The 14,396-nt window shown below is 30.9% G+C and overlaps 1 protein-coding gene across 2 annotated transcripts; it reads left to right on the top strand.

The window, feature by feature from the left end:
• Positions 3,894 to 9,567, top strand: LOC107635749 (heparan-alpha-glucosaminide N-acetyltransferase). Of its 2 annotated transcripts, XM_016339309.2 has the most exons (13): positions 3,895 to 4,372; positions 6,683 to 6,820; positions 6,976 to 7,057; positions 7,259 to 7,335; positions 7,449 to 7,555; positions 7,644 to 7,758; positions 7,870 to 7,986; positions 8,095 to 8,186; positions 8,322 to 8,388; positions 8,470 to 8,548; positions 8,647 to 8,738; positions 8,881 to 9,024; positions 9,117 to 9,567. In XM_016339309.2, the coding sequence occupies exons 1-13, from the start codon at positions 4,136 to 4,138 to the stop codon at positions 9,141 to 9,143; spliced, it is 1,374 nt and encodes a 457-aa protein (XP_016194795.1). In that variant the 5' UTR covers positions 3,895 to 4,135; the 3' UTR covers positions 9,144 to 9,567. The 2 variants fall into 2 exon arrangements, with proteins under 2 accessions (XP_020977950.1, XP_016194795.1); XM_021122291.1 differs by having other exon boundaries at positions 3,894 to 4,372; positions 8,322 to 8,548.

Genomic DNA, 14,396 nt, shown 5'->3' with positions numbered 1-14,396 from the left:
ATGTTATATTTTCTTTTTTAATTTTATAACCACTCAACCAGTCGTAATCGTTTGAGGAGGAAGAAAAAGAAAATGGTTAACCTACCAAAAATACTTATTAATCACACAGCTATCAATCAAGGGTTCATTTTTTTTATATGAAGATGTTATGTGATATAGAGGAGTAGAGGACCTCAGTATTTTCAAATTAAAAAGTGATCAATCAAGTCATATACATCGACCCCAGGAAAAAAGAATATAATACTATATGTTCGATTCATATATATAATTTTTAAAAATACTCGAATATTATGCGCATTTTTTTTATAATGGGATGTCATTTTATTAACATTGAATAATGCTGTGTTTAATAGAAAATCTAAACATGGATGGTATAATGAAGTTACACATTCTAAAAGATATATAGGGCATGAGCATGAATATGAAATCGTGAAAAGTTATTGCTGGATTTTTTGATGTGCAATTTGTCTAGAAATTTGCTTTGAAGTGTAGTATGTATTTTAATTTAATCCTTTTTTATATTTTTTCATTTTTTGAAAAAAAAAAGTGTTTTGAAATTCAAATTATGGCGTACACTTTTAATTTTTCAAATTTGTAATGGATTTGAAAATCTCGAAACCATTCTTTAAATTTACAATAGTTTATCCAATGAAAATTTATCTTTTTTTAATTTAAAATGTTATCCGGAATAGGGATGAGGAAAGATTTTCATAGAAGCAAGCATATGCGAAAATTACTTAAAATGGAGAGGATAGTTACTTAATTAATAATCTTGTTTTGAGGGTTATTTAAAAGGATTAATCTCTACTTATAAGTGATTTTGCTATAAAAGTCTTATAAGTTCTCTAATTGATATTACGCTTAAACGCGCTTGTTATGCACATATGTTTCACGCGCTTCTAACATATTTTTAATTTTGAAAGAATTCCGTTTTTTTTTTCGAATTTCTTGCCTTTTCTTTCTCCTTCTTTATTTACGTGCTCTTCTCTCTCTGTTCTCTTTCTTTGTTATTCTCGAGTTCCATTGTTTTTTGACATCAAGTTCTGAAATCGTTTTTGAAGATAATGGATAATTCAACTTCAGATTGTCAGATGAACTAGTGCATGAACCTTGCCTGTGAAATTTGCTGTTAATTATTCATTGTTTGAATTGAATCTAATGTACTAGTTCTGATTATAATTAATATAATCTTGTCCATTTTATATCAGACGTGCGGGTGTAAATCAAGAATATTTGAGTGTATTTTTATAAAAGTTTGGGTGTATTTACAGTTTATGACTTTTCATCTGACGGAAGGTGAATTGTCTTATTTTTTTAGTTGAATTGTTTTAGTTTCTGTTTAGTTATGATTCATGAATCTAATTTTTGTTTTTTTTTATGATGGTTTTATAGTTGTATTTGCATTCTATAGTTTATGCTGGTTTCAATATGGTGTATTTTGCAGCCCTTGTTAACTTTGGTGGCTGATTTTAGTGTACACGTAACATAACTCATTTATGTATCTGCAGCAAATTTGGGTGTAAAAACGAAAATATTTGGGTGTAAAAAGAAAATATTTAGGTGTATTTTTATTCTGATGAGTTCTGCATAATTCATAACTCTTCCTCTTCCTCCTCCTCATCTTCTATTGCTTATTCTTCTTCATCTTCTTATTTCATATTCTCATAATTCTTTTTGGAGGAAAAAATCAAACAAAGAAGAAAAAAATACATAATGTTGCAAAATCAAAAGAAGGAGGAGAAACACGACGATGAAGATGAAACACGCAAACAAAAAGAGTAGAAACACAAAGAAGGGGAGAAGAAGAAGGAAGAAGAGGAGGAGGAGAAACGCGAAGAAAAATGACATTTGTGATTTTCATCGAGGAAGAAGAAGAGCCATTCATAATGGTGAGTAGCGCGCTTTGGAAACAGGAAGTGGTTGAGTAACGTGCGTGTATTTACTCTTGAATGTGGGAGTGTAATGCGCGTGTGTTTTGTTAGACTTGTGCCAACTTGTAAGACTTATAAACCAAAAAGGCTTGTATGTGTAGCATACCTGTATTTAAAATTGGGTTTTTTTTTATGAGGTCTAGACTTTTTTAAGGCAGCATCTAATTTGTATTGATGTCGAGATATTATCGTCCGAATTTTTCGTGAGAAAGTGAGGTAGTATCTACATAAAGGACTCTGGTGTTTAAGTTAACAGGCCAAATTTTTTTAGATCGATTTCTTAATATACTCGAAGATATTAGTATATTTATAGTAGAAAAAATAATTATTTTTTAGAATAATTATATCTTTAATAATAGATAATTGTTCTTTTTTAAAATAAATTGTTGAAATTTCCCCCCTAAATAAGTAAGAGATATTTTAAAAATAGTTAAATCTCTTAAATGGACTTCTATTTATTTTAAGTCTGATTATATTGTTAGGTCAAAGTATAAACACTATCCTTTCAATATACACATAACAAAAGAGGAAAGAAATCTTAATATTTTACTAAAATACTTTTAATTAGCTTGGATTGTCTTTTATAAATTTTGTATGGATTTACTTTTATCTTGAATTTACGAGTGGACCATGGATTTTGTATTACGTCGTATATAGTTATAGATTAAATGTTGTGAATATATATAAGTTTGATAGTGTTAATTTTAAGGTAACAAGAAATGATTAGATTGACAAATAAGAAGTTTGGGCCCTTAGAAAGAATGATCCTCGGGCCTAACCTCTTTTAAGGAAAATAAAATATATATTTGTAGAAGTTGGAGTCTGCATGTAGAAACTCTTTCTATAACTTACCATTTTCTAAGACAGGTAAAATTTACCAGAAACAAAACAAATTATAAAAATTATTAAGAGAAAAATTCAAAACAGTCATTTACAATTATCTCAAAAGACAACGAGATTTTTGACAAAAAAAAAATCAATGTTATTTTTTTTGGTACAAGGACTAATCAGTCTTAAAAAAAAAAGATCAGAAGTTGAATTGGATATTTTTTTTAGAGACTTCGTTATCCTTTCGAAGTAATTATCAGGAATCGAATAGAGTATTCACCCAATTATTAATCATCTAAAATATACATCGGAACTCGGAAGTGCCTGTTTTCGTCATTTGCAAATTATCATATTTGTTCAATTTTGACGTTTTTTATTTTTGATATCAGGGAGGAATGTGTGTTTTTTCTTTTCTTTTATTATTGAAGTGAGTAGTATATCATAAAATTGTAGAGAACAATTAAAAAAATTTAAACGTCAGATTTGGATATTAAAATTTGAGAATCAGAGTTAGATACCGATTTAAAAAAAGAATTATCGTTAAGATTAGATATTTCAATTTATGTCTCCTACAATTTAAATTTTAATATCCATAAAATTAAATTGTTTGATTTTTTATTCGTGGATGACAACTATAAAATCGAGCCTCTGATTTGTTTAATTATCAATTCAAAAAAATAGATTCTATATTAGAAAAAAAAAAACGAAGGTTTACATAATAGAGAATAATAAGTCAATAACACACAAATACATTCTATTTAAAAAAAAAGCCGAATTTTGAAAATAATTTCATTTGTGTTTTTTTAAGAAAAGAAGTCATTAGCGTTTTAATAACTAACCTTTTTTTATTCTTGTATTTATATTTGAGGAGTGTTAGGAGTCAGCAATTTTTGTGATTTGTAGTCATCAATAATGATTTTAATTGTGTGAAATTGGTATGAGATTTAATCTAATGACTCACTTTTTTTTGCTGGTTACATGTTGGTCAGAATTTAAAAAAACTGTTGGCCCTAGACTTTTTCTTTATATTTTAATTTTAAAATAGTTTTAAAAGATAAAATATGAATTTATGATAAAAAAAGAAAGGGGGGTAAAAAGGGTTGTTTGTGGCGCAGGTGGAAGTGCGCTATAAAAGTGAGAGGAAGAGGAAAGGGAAAGAAAGAAGCAGCGCAAGAAACACACTACTCTTCAGAGTTTGGAGCACCTTAGCCTTATTCTTGCTAAGACCTCTCTTTCTCTCATCCCTTCGCATCACATTTCTCTCTCTCTCTCTCTCAGCACACAATCTTTCTCTATATTTGATTCCAGATAATCATTATTTTCCTGCGTAAATAGATGGTAGTTAGCAAGAGAGAGGTATAGAGAGAGAGAGAGAGATGGAGAAGTACGAAGCTATCAAGAACTTTGATGAAGACGATGAGGATGTTGAGATGGCAGTCCAGCAGATCTCTGATTCAAGATCTGCCAGCACCGCCACCATTGCTGCACCACAACGCCAAACAAGGCCTAACAGCACCAAGATTGTTCAGGAAGTCTCTTCTTCAAAGCACCAACCTCCATCTCAGTCTCACCGTCTTCTTTCACTTGATGTCTTTCGTGGCCTCACTGTTGCGGTAACATTCCCACACCTCCCTCCTCCTCTTTCACCTTCTCGAATCTCTCTTTTTTTTTTCCCTAGTTTTATTTATTTTTTATTTTAATTTTAGTCGCTATTAATAATTAATTAATATGTGCTGTGACTGCTCCCTGCCTGTGACAGAAAGTTAGTAGTAGTAGTAGCAGTAGTAATAAGTAATAACAACTAAAAAAGATAAGTGATATTTTTTGAATCGCGATAGGGAGGAAGAAACGACGTCGTATTGCTCAGATTTTTAGATCAGGATTAAGTGTCATGGCATGCCAGGCCAAAAATGATTGTAGTACATACAACTACAAGGCTAAAAGGGTCATATGCAACATTACGGGTTTGTGAGCAAATTTGTTGAGCCAAGTAGTAAAATCTTTCCGTTTTTAACAGCGAACAACCATTTTATAGATAGGCATTTATGTTGCTGCTCATCTAACACCAATCACTACTTACTGAATTGTTATTTAATGTGTTAATAATTGAATGTAGAGCGGGTAGATTCTCAGAATTGCCATAACTAAAAAGGCTTTGATTGATTTTGGCATCCCAAGTATTTTTTGATGATGCTTTACTTTGAAGGAAAGAATTGCAATTGGTGTTTCCTAGTCGCTTTTTTTTTTTTTTTTCTTTTTCTCAGCTCCCTCGGAATACCGTCCAATTAAACTGCACTACCTCTACTTGCTCTTTCCGTTATTCTCTCCTAATATTATTATATCAAAATTAAAATACTCTATCATCTTTGCTTTTAATAACAAATATTGTTATAAAAATAACCGCCCTCCGTTTGTTTTTCAGTTTTTCTTCATTATTTATTCTATTTCGTTTTATTTGCTTTTCTAATTATATAGTTTTTTTTTTTTGCTATTTTTAAAAAAATAAAAGCATACAATTTTCTTTTTGCAATTATTGATGTGAGAATATATTGTTGATATAAACGAATATACCCCATTCTAAATGCAAAGCAATGATATGCGTACACTTCTATCTTGTGTACCGTAACTCAATACTATTTGGCTTCCTAAGTTCCTTCCTTAAAAAATGATTTTCTTACGTTATTACTTATTAAGTCAAAATTTGAAATATTGATATTTAACTAAAAATTTTATCAGTAGTTTAGTACTATCAAGATATAATTATTGTTTACAAGCCCAATAAATCGGGATATATACCCGCTAACGCTCCTTCTTTTGAGCACCCAAATTAACTGAAAAATCATAACCATCTTCAACACGATTGCTCATAATAATGATAATAATTGTTAGGCAAATTCGCTAATCTCCGAACCGTTAGTTAGGCAACAAACAAATTTCCCACACTCATTATTTTTTGTTTTTCAATAATTTAGAAGGGCCACATAAACGTTTTATAATACTCCCATAATAATAATTCTAAAAGTTTAAAGTACTAGGTTAATACGAAACTACGTGTCACTAATCTAAATTTTACATAAATTAGTTTTCTAGTTTATACGTTAACTAATGCTTCATAGTGAAAACGAGAGGGTGGTTTAGATGTAATGGTTAACCGACTCGCCACTATCACTTGCTTTATTATTACTTTATTATTTGGATATGACAATGAAACGCATAACACACACTCTGTTTGCTTTAGAAAGTAGCATCTATCTGTCTATTGGATCATTGTTTCCATGTTAGGAGCTGCATGCATATCATATTTTTGTTAACAAAAAAATGCATCATTGCAAGGTGACTATTGAATAAGCAACCGTTGTCTTTCTATATTTTAACTTGTCAATTCTTTTTGCAACCACCAAATTCCTTATGTAATTTTGTCAGATCTGAACCTTGTTTAGTGCGCCTTATTGAATTTAACTGGATAAGACAAGCTACCACTTAGCTTTATTTTAATGGTGGTGTACACATGGTGTTTCTTCGTTGCAAAATATGACCCAACCATGTGCCTCAAAGACAATGAAGGTGGGAGGCATACAAATGCAAGTATCTTATTAGATAACTTCTACACTTTGGTGTAGCTAATCACTCTAACTCATAATTCATTTTTAAGGTACAAGACAACAAATAGTTTAATCTAATGGAAAAGATAACTTAGACCTTGCATTCAGCAATTAACCAATCATTCAATAGTCTTAACATTATCTAAGAAATGTGATACTTAGTTGGACATGTGATATATATGATTTTTTGGGGCAGGTAACATATGAAATGTGTAATGTGCGCATCAAAGACTTAGTCCTTAATTCCTTATATTTCAGATAAATATGTTATCGTTAATAATATGTTGTATTTCTCGTTACATTCTATTTTTGCTGATGCAGCTGATGATACTGGTGGATGATGCTGGTGGTATTGTTCCGGCACTCAATCATTCCCCATGGAATGGTTTGACAATAGCAGATTTTGTCATGCCATTCTTTCTTTTCATTGTTGGTGTTGCACTTGCCCTCACGTACAAGGTATACACTTGAAACTGTTATGTAATTATTAATTAACACGATTCAGAAAAACCAATGAGTCTGTTACAATGTCACTCAGTAAAGTGACTCTATGAAGTATGCTATCTGGATAGTTTTTTGTCATTTGACTAGATGAACCTCTTTCTCTTCAACAGAAGCCATCTTGCAGAGCTGATGCGACAAGAAAAGCATTTCTACGAGCTCTGAAGCTTCTCATATTGGGCCTTTTTCTTCAAGGTAGTCAACTGAACCTATGGCTTTGTTTGTGGTTAAATTCTAAGCTTTGTTTGTTGGCATTGTACTTTTTGAAGAATATCGAATGTTGAAGCCAAGTTAGCATTGGTGACTTTACTAATATGTATTCTGATGTTGAGAACTTGCATTTTGTAATTTATCTCTCTTTTGAATGTCTAAATTTGAACCCTCTTCGCTCCTCAGGTGGTTATTTTCATCGCCTGACTGACCTGTCATTCGGGGTGGATATTAAGCGCATAAGATTGATGGGAATACTGCAGGTATTCCCTTAGCAGCTTGTTTTCTCTCTTCTTCTCTTCACTTAATATTGTCTATATTAATATATTTCCTTTTATGATACTGATCATTGACTATTTTACTCGGTGGATGCCAGAGAATTGCATTAGCATATTTGGTGACAGCACTGTGTGAAATTTGGCTCAGAAGTGATGATACTGTTAACTCAGGATCATCCCTATTAAGGAAGTATCGATACCAGTGGTGAGTTCAATTTTTCCTCCCGGCTTTAGTTTCTTTCTTAGTTTGATATCTATGCGTCACATCAGATAGATCTGTTTGATTACAACAGGGCTGTGTCTTTGTTTGTATCTGGAATTTATCTTTCCTTGCTGTATGGGTTATATGTTCCTGATTGGGAGTATCGGATTGCCACTGAGTCTTCTTCAGAGCCAAAAATATTTTCAGTGAGTGTTGATGTCATCTTATTTATAGGTTTCAAAGTAAAAAACTTTGAAGTATTAATTTAACTTGTTTTAGTGGTGGATTTATGTTTTTACATGGTACCCATTTCCTAGGTTAAATGTGGAGTAAGGGGTGACACTGGACCAGGCTGCAACGCTGTTGGAATGATTGATCGAACAATATTGGGTATACGACATCTGTATGGGAGACCAATATATGCACGGACGCCTGTATGTTGTTCCTCGCGATTCTGACATTGTTTACACTCTAATTTTCTAGTACTTGGGTGCATTTTCTTGAACATATATGTTACCTTTTCTTGTAATGAATATCAACAGGAGTGCAGTATTAATTCCCCTGAAAATGGACCATTGCCTCCTGATGCTCCTTCTTGGTGTCAGGCCCCCTTTGACCCTGAAGGACTCTTAAGGTGAGGTACTCTATGTCTTCTTAATAATATTTGAGATGATTCTTAAATTCTTTTACATTGTCGGTGCATAACAAAGATATACATGGAACGCGACTATTTTTTATCTGCCCTCATTTTCTTTTTGTGGAATTACAGCTCGGTGATGGCAATAGTTACTTGCTTGGTTGGCTTGCACTATGGACATATTATTGTCCATTTCAAGGTAATCCTCACTTTTTTCTTTGTTATGTTTGTCTTTGATTTATATCAGAATCTTAGTTATTTTTTTTATTGGATTATGCAGGACCATAGAGTTAGAATCCTATACTGGATGATCCCAACCTCTTTTCTTGTAGTTTTTGGCTTTGCATTGGACTTATTTGGTAATCTCTTCATATATTCCTTTCATGTGATGAATGATTGTGCCACTGACATTTCTGTTCCTTGTAAATATTAACCTTGCTTGATGTTGGTCTTGTAGGAATGCACATAAACAAGGCTCTCTACACATTCAGTTATATGTGTGTCACTGCTGGCGCTTCCGGTGTCCTCTTTGTTGGAATTTATTTGATGGTTAGATACACATTGATTGATTTCATGCTATCTATCTTTTATCTTAATTTATAATCATATACTGATGCATCATATAGAATTAGTTTTCTTCTTTACAGTGTTATTGAATTTTATTCTCTCGTATTTCTTCTTTCCTTGGCAGGTTGATGTATGTGGATATAGTCGCTTGACTATGATTATGGAATGGATGGGCAAGCACGCATTAATGATTTATATTCTTGCTGCTTGCAATGTTTTTCCCATTTTCATCCAAGGATTTTATTGGGGAAAGCCTCAGAATAACATTGTAATTCCCATGTCCTACTCCATTATTCTGGTTTTTCTTTGTTTTGCAATTTGCATGGAATGATGTGATCTCATTGCAATTTTTTATGACAGCTGAAGTTAATTGGAGTTGGTACTTAATACGAAGGAACACATATATAAACTTCGTTTAGAGGAATATATATACGGAATCAGATGGTGAGACATATTCTTGTGTCGCTGTCTTTGAAGGTAGCGGCTACAATGCAAGAGGAACATGAATTTTGGAGCAGGCCTTTTTGCACAAGGACGTGAACCATGCTCTTCTCTATTCACTTGATGAAAGATAAAATGAGTCATGCATGGATGATATGGATGCATATATTATAATATTAAGAGTAGCAGCATCTATTTTCCAATTATATATGGAGCAGCTTTTGTTCATACTACTACGACATATATTGTGTAGTTTAATTTGTATTAAATAGTAGATTTCTATTATATATAAGCTAAGTAAGCATTTGACATTTGACACATTATTATTAATGTACAATTTTATATTAGTTCTATATTTATATATTACCGGTAGCCTAGTCGTGCCCAACAATTTCTCTCTATTTGTCCCTACTCATAAGTCAACAAAGGGTAATTTCTTAATGCCGTATAAGAATGCTAGCGTGGAATGAGTATAATAGAACCAACAATCACTAAAAAGCAGGTAACCTAAAAAGCTCTTCTGAATTTAAAAAAGAGTTCATAAGACTTTGTGCCAATGAATTGGTTACATCTACTAAAATAAGATTTGAAGCAAATTAAATAATGTGTATGATTTAAGATGGAAGTCAACCATGTAAAGTAGCATTCAGAATCTAGTAAGAGTACAAGGTCAACTGATGATGAAAGACTTAGCTAAGCAATTTGATGGAGAGGTCAATATATATAGATTTCAGGAATGCATGGGACAACTAAGAAACAAGAGTTTTGAGTCAGTAGAATATGGCATTTACTATATGAAGACTAGCTTTTGCCAACTTTATTTAGAAACTCATGTAATGAAAACGGCAAAAGTCTCTTAAAGCATTACCTTGTCAAAGAAAAGCTACTACATATATATTTTACAGTAATACTAGAAAAAAAAAAACATAGCCAAAATTTACTTTATTTTAGCATTCATTCATCATTACAATAATTAATAAATATTAAATAAGATAAATTCTAACTGTTTTTGACTAATTTATTTTAGTTACCAAATATTTATGTATATTTTACTTATTTATTATTATCGGATTAGTATTTCATTGTCTTTATTTGTAACGTCCAATTTTAAATTTTTTTTTTTACAGAAATATTTGGTAATCAAAGAAAATCAGCCAAAAACAGTCATAACTTACCTTATTTAGCATTTATTAATTGTTGCGATAATTAATTAATGCTAAATAAGACAAGTTCTAGCTGTTTTTTTTGTTTACCTAGCATTCATTATTTTTTTTATTTATTGTAATGACTGATGAATACAAAGTCCCTTTTAAGTTTTATGTGGTAACAAGTTAGAGAGAGGACTCCCACTTTACTGAACCAACCAATATGTCTAGAATTGGGCTATTTATCTTCTTTATCTTTTTCTTAACCAAGTAACAAATCGATGTGGGCTATCTTTATGGTTGATAAATGTATAAGGTGGCGAGTGGATGGGAAATCCTTTGGGCTTTCATGTGGCTCAAATTAGATTTTAGTGGTTGGACAATAAATCTCTAAGCCTAATCCTAACTTGGATAGAAGGTTAAGGACGTATCTGCCTTATAGGGACCTCAATGCATCACTCCAAACAAATATTTTCAAGCTCCACACGCTATTTGTTTTTATCCCACATATCATGTCTTGCCACCCCTTTTTTTTTAAATATAATGTAATTAAATATTTTTGATATTCTTATTCATATTCAACAGCAGAAATAATTAAGATAATTTTCAATAAATAACGACATTATATGATATCCCTTTCAAGTTAAACGTTTGCCCCTACTTAAGGTTATTCATCATCTTCTGTTGCCAGGTGTATTAAGGAAGATGGTAAGCAAAAATGGTTGGGTTGGAATTCGATTTAAAAAGGGGCATCAATGTTGGAAATTTGATGTCAATCAATCAATAGCTCTCAATAAATCTTATTATTAGTTTTTAATTTATTGGGTATACATTTTGAGTTGAAAAAGATAGTTAAACGATTAAAATGTATATTAAGACAAGATAAATAGTACAATAGAATCTTCAGGAGTCAAGAAATAAGAGTTGCGAAAGTTATTAACAAGTCGTTTATGAGCTACAAAAAGTAGAATAAAGTTTATCATAATGATTGTTAGTTAATGACAATGCTAGATATGACTATGAATTAATTTTTGTATTTATTATTTAGTTTTTTTGTTTTTTTGTTATTCTATTTTATTGTGTTGAACTCTTTTATTTTAAAAAATAAAAGCAAGATAGTACAATAAAAAATATTATTCATACTCTAAAATCAACTACTAAAATTAATCACTAATGTATTTGTATATAAATACATGTGTGATTTAATTTATTTTCAATGTATATTTATATTCTAATATATATTTTATACTAATAACTAATTTTAATATAGGACAATAGAAACTCTCAAGCTTTTTGATATATACATAGCTAACTTAACACAAAATTGACAGAAATATAGAAAAATAGATTTTTTCTAATTTTTTTAACACTTGAAAAAATATAGTATGATCTCTTACCATTAACTTATAAGTGAGACTAAAATTAAATATGAGAAAAAATATAATAAAAAATAAAAAATTACAATTAACATCATCCAATTTTTTTTCATCGAAGAAGATCACTCCCGAAATCTAGAGCACAAAAAGTGACGCATTATTTATTAGGTGAAAGACAACCAACTTGATCCATTACGGTCAAAAAAGGGGGAGAAGAAACTAAAGATGGGAATAATTAACCTAAGGAATAAAGAAAGATGGCAACCGTTCTTCATATACATATCAACGGGCTTCAATTCGAAAACTTGACAAGCTCATTCATCTGTATATATTTATTTATTTATATATGGTTTTGAAGTTGTTGTGAAGAATATTGACTAAATTAGCTTCGTTCTAGATGGTGGAGCCTCATACAGAGAAAGGAGGATAATGGTCCTCCTAAATCTTAATTTTCCTTTATAAATTACATAAAAATTTTAATTTAATTCATCTAAAATAATTAATTTAATCTCTTTTATATTATAAAATTAAATTTTGTCTTTTCTTAAAATTTATTCTAGTTCCGCCCTATTTCGATTTACAATATGACTCTTTTTTCTTTTTTTTTGTTTGCACCAGAGTATCCATCTCTCGGGTACTGCAGAAGCAAAATGGGCGATCGTCCCAAACAAGTAAGCTCCATTCCCATTCTCTAGTCTAGTGAGTATCGAACTTAAGAGAGATAGTTAAGGGACACAGACCTTCATCCACCTGTGCCAACTTGCGTTGGTATTTACAATATGGCTCTTGTGTGAGGTTAATGTGACCCATTACATTATATTGTTACATTCCACCTCATCAGAATCTAGTTCATGAGAGATTCGAATTTTCTTCTTTATAGGTATTTCCCTACTACTCAGTTCAATGGATGATGGACCTCCACGACGTTGAGTCATTGCATGGCAGATTTAGATTCTTCATAGAAAATCTTCCCTATGGGACCTACTACTAAATAAATGTATGTGCATGTATTATTGAAACCATTCCTCAAACAAGCTAATTAAGGTTCATCTAATCAAATATATGCTTTGCTAATCTCTCCTCTCTTAAGCCAAAAACCTACAAAAATACTATCATGAGAATAATGAAGCATCATATTTAGTTTTTGGCATAAGTCATCCTTAATTTTTAAATATGACACTATTTTATTCGAATTAAAAATATTTCCGTACGCCATAATAAAATTAACAAAAATACTATTTGTATATAAAAATCAACTACCAAAATCAGTTAGGAAAAGTATGAGGAGCCAATGAAATATTTATACGATGTGTACAATGGAGGTTTAGGGAGTATTAGAGATATAATTATTAGTGTTACCTTTTCCCATCAGCAGCTTTTGGGATGAGTGGTATCATGACATGGTATTAGAGCGCTAGATCCAAAAGGTCAAGAGTTCGATCCTTGGTGAACCCCAAAATCAATTTAAGATTTTAAGAGGATGTTTATTATCGCTAGTACTCGGATGGTTATTCTAAATAACAATGGAGGTTTAGGAAGTATTAAAGATTTTCCATTAGCGTAAGCTTCTAGAATAAGTGGTATCATGACATGGCAAAGTTCTAGATCTGAAAGGTCAAGAGTTCGATCCTTGATGAATATATATATTTTAACTGATTTTTAATATGTATTTTATACCGTGATTTTTTTTTATTTCACAAAATTCAAACCTATCCAAGACCCTACTTAAAAAAATTAATCAAAATTTTTATAATATTAGTGATGATTAATAATAATAATTCAATGTGTATCTATATATATTGAATAAACAGAAGGCTTTGTTAAATTGAATAAAGGAAAGATACAAAAATAATTAATTAATTAATTATGCTTTTGCGCATTGATTTAGAAGCATCATCATCCAATAGTTAGTTGTTAGCACTATTGGTAAAATCCAGGGACAAACTTTCAATTCCGTAAGGGAATATATAATCCATGACAATATGTGCACAGCTTAATTAAATTGAAGGAGAGAAGAAGAATCTCATCTCATAGATGCAACGTTGATTGACATATGATTCAAGACAGAAGTGCTACTGCCATGTGATAATTCACATGCATTATTATTCCCAACATGACCTAAATTAAAACTGTATGTGATGATTATTAACATTATTTCATTTCAAGACAATTTGTGAATTCCTTTTCTATATGCAACTTGTGGTTGTTGATATCTATCAAGCTTCTCTTTTCCTTATCCTTTAGTTTTAGATTTGCATTAATGTATTGTTTTTCCATAATATGTAGTTAATGAGAAAAAAAAATTTAATTTTAAATCTTAAACACTGGAAACTCAGGTGAAGTCGACTTCACGTGAAGTTGATATCTGAGAGCCGTTAGATGAAAATTTAGTCAAATCAGTCAAATCATCTAACGGGTCTCAAGTATCAACTTCACGTGAAGTCGACTGCACTTGAATTTCCACCGTCTTAAATTCATAAGCAAATAATATGTCACTTTATTTTGGTAAGTTAATCCAGCACCTTAAATTTGCAAATTTTATGAAATGTAGGTGGTGAATGTATAACCCATAATATTCGATAGATATTTTCATGGAACTTATTATTTATTTAAATGAACATAGATATTTTAATTTCTTATAAATAAATACAACATTTTGCCAAAATTCTTTTTTAGAC

This window comes from Arachis ipaensis, chromosome B04 (genome assembly GCF_000816755.2).
Source record: "Arachis ipaensis cultivar K30076 chromosome B04, Araip1.1, whole genome shotgun sequence".
Lineage (NCBI taxonomy): Eukaryota > Viridiplantae > Streptophyta > Magnoliopsida > Fabales > Fabaceae > Arachis > Arachis ipaensis.
Note: the sequence above shows the minus strand (reverse complement) of the source record. Positions and strands in the feature narration are given on the sequence as shown.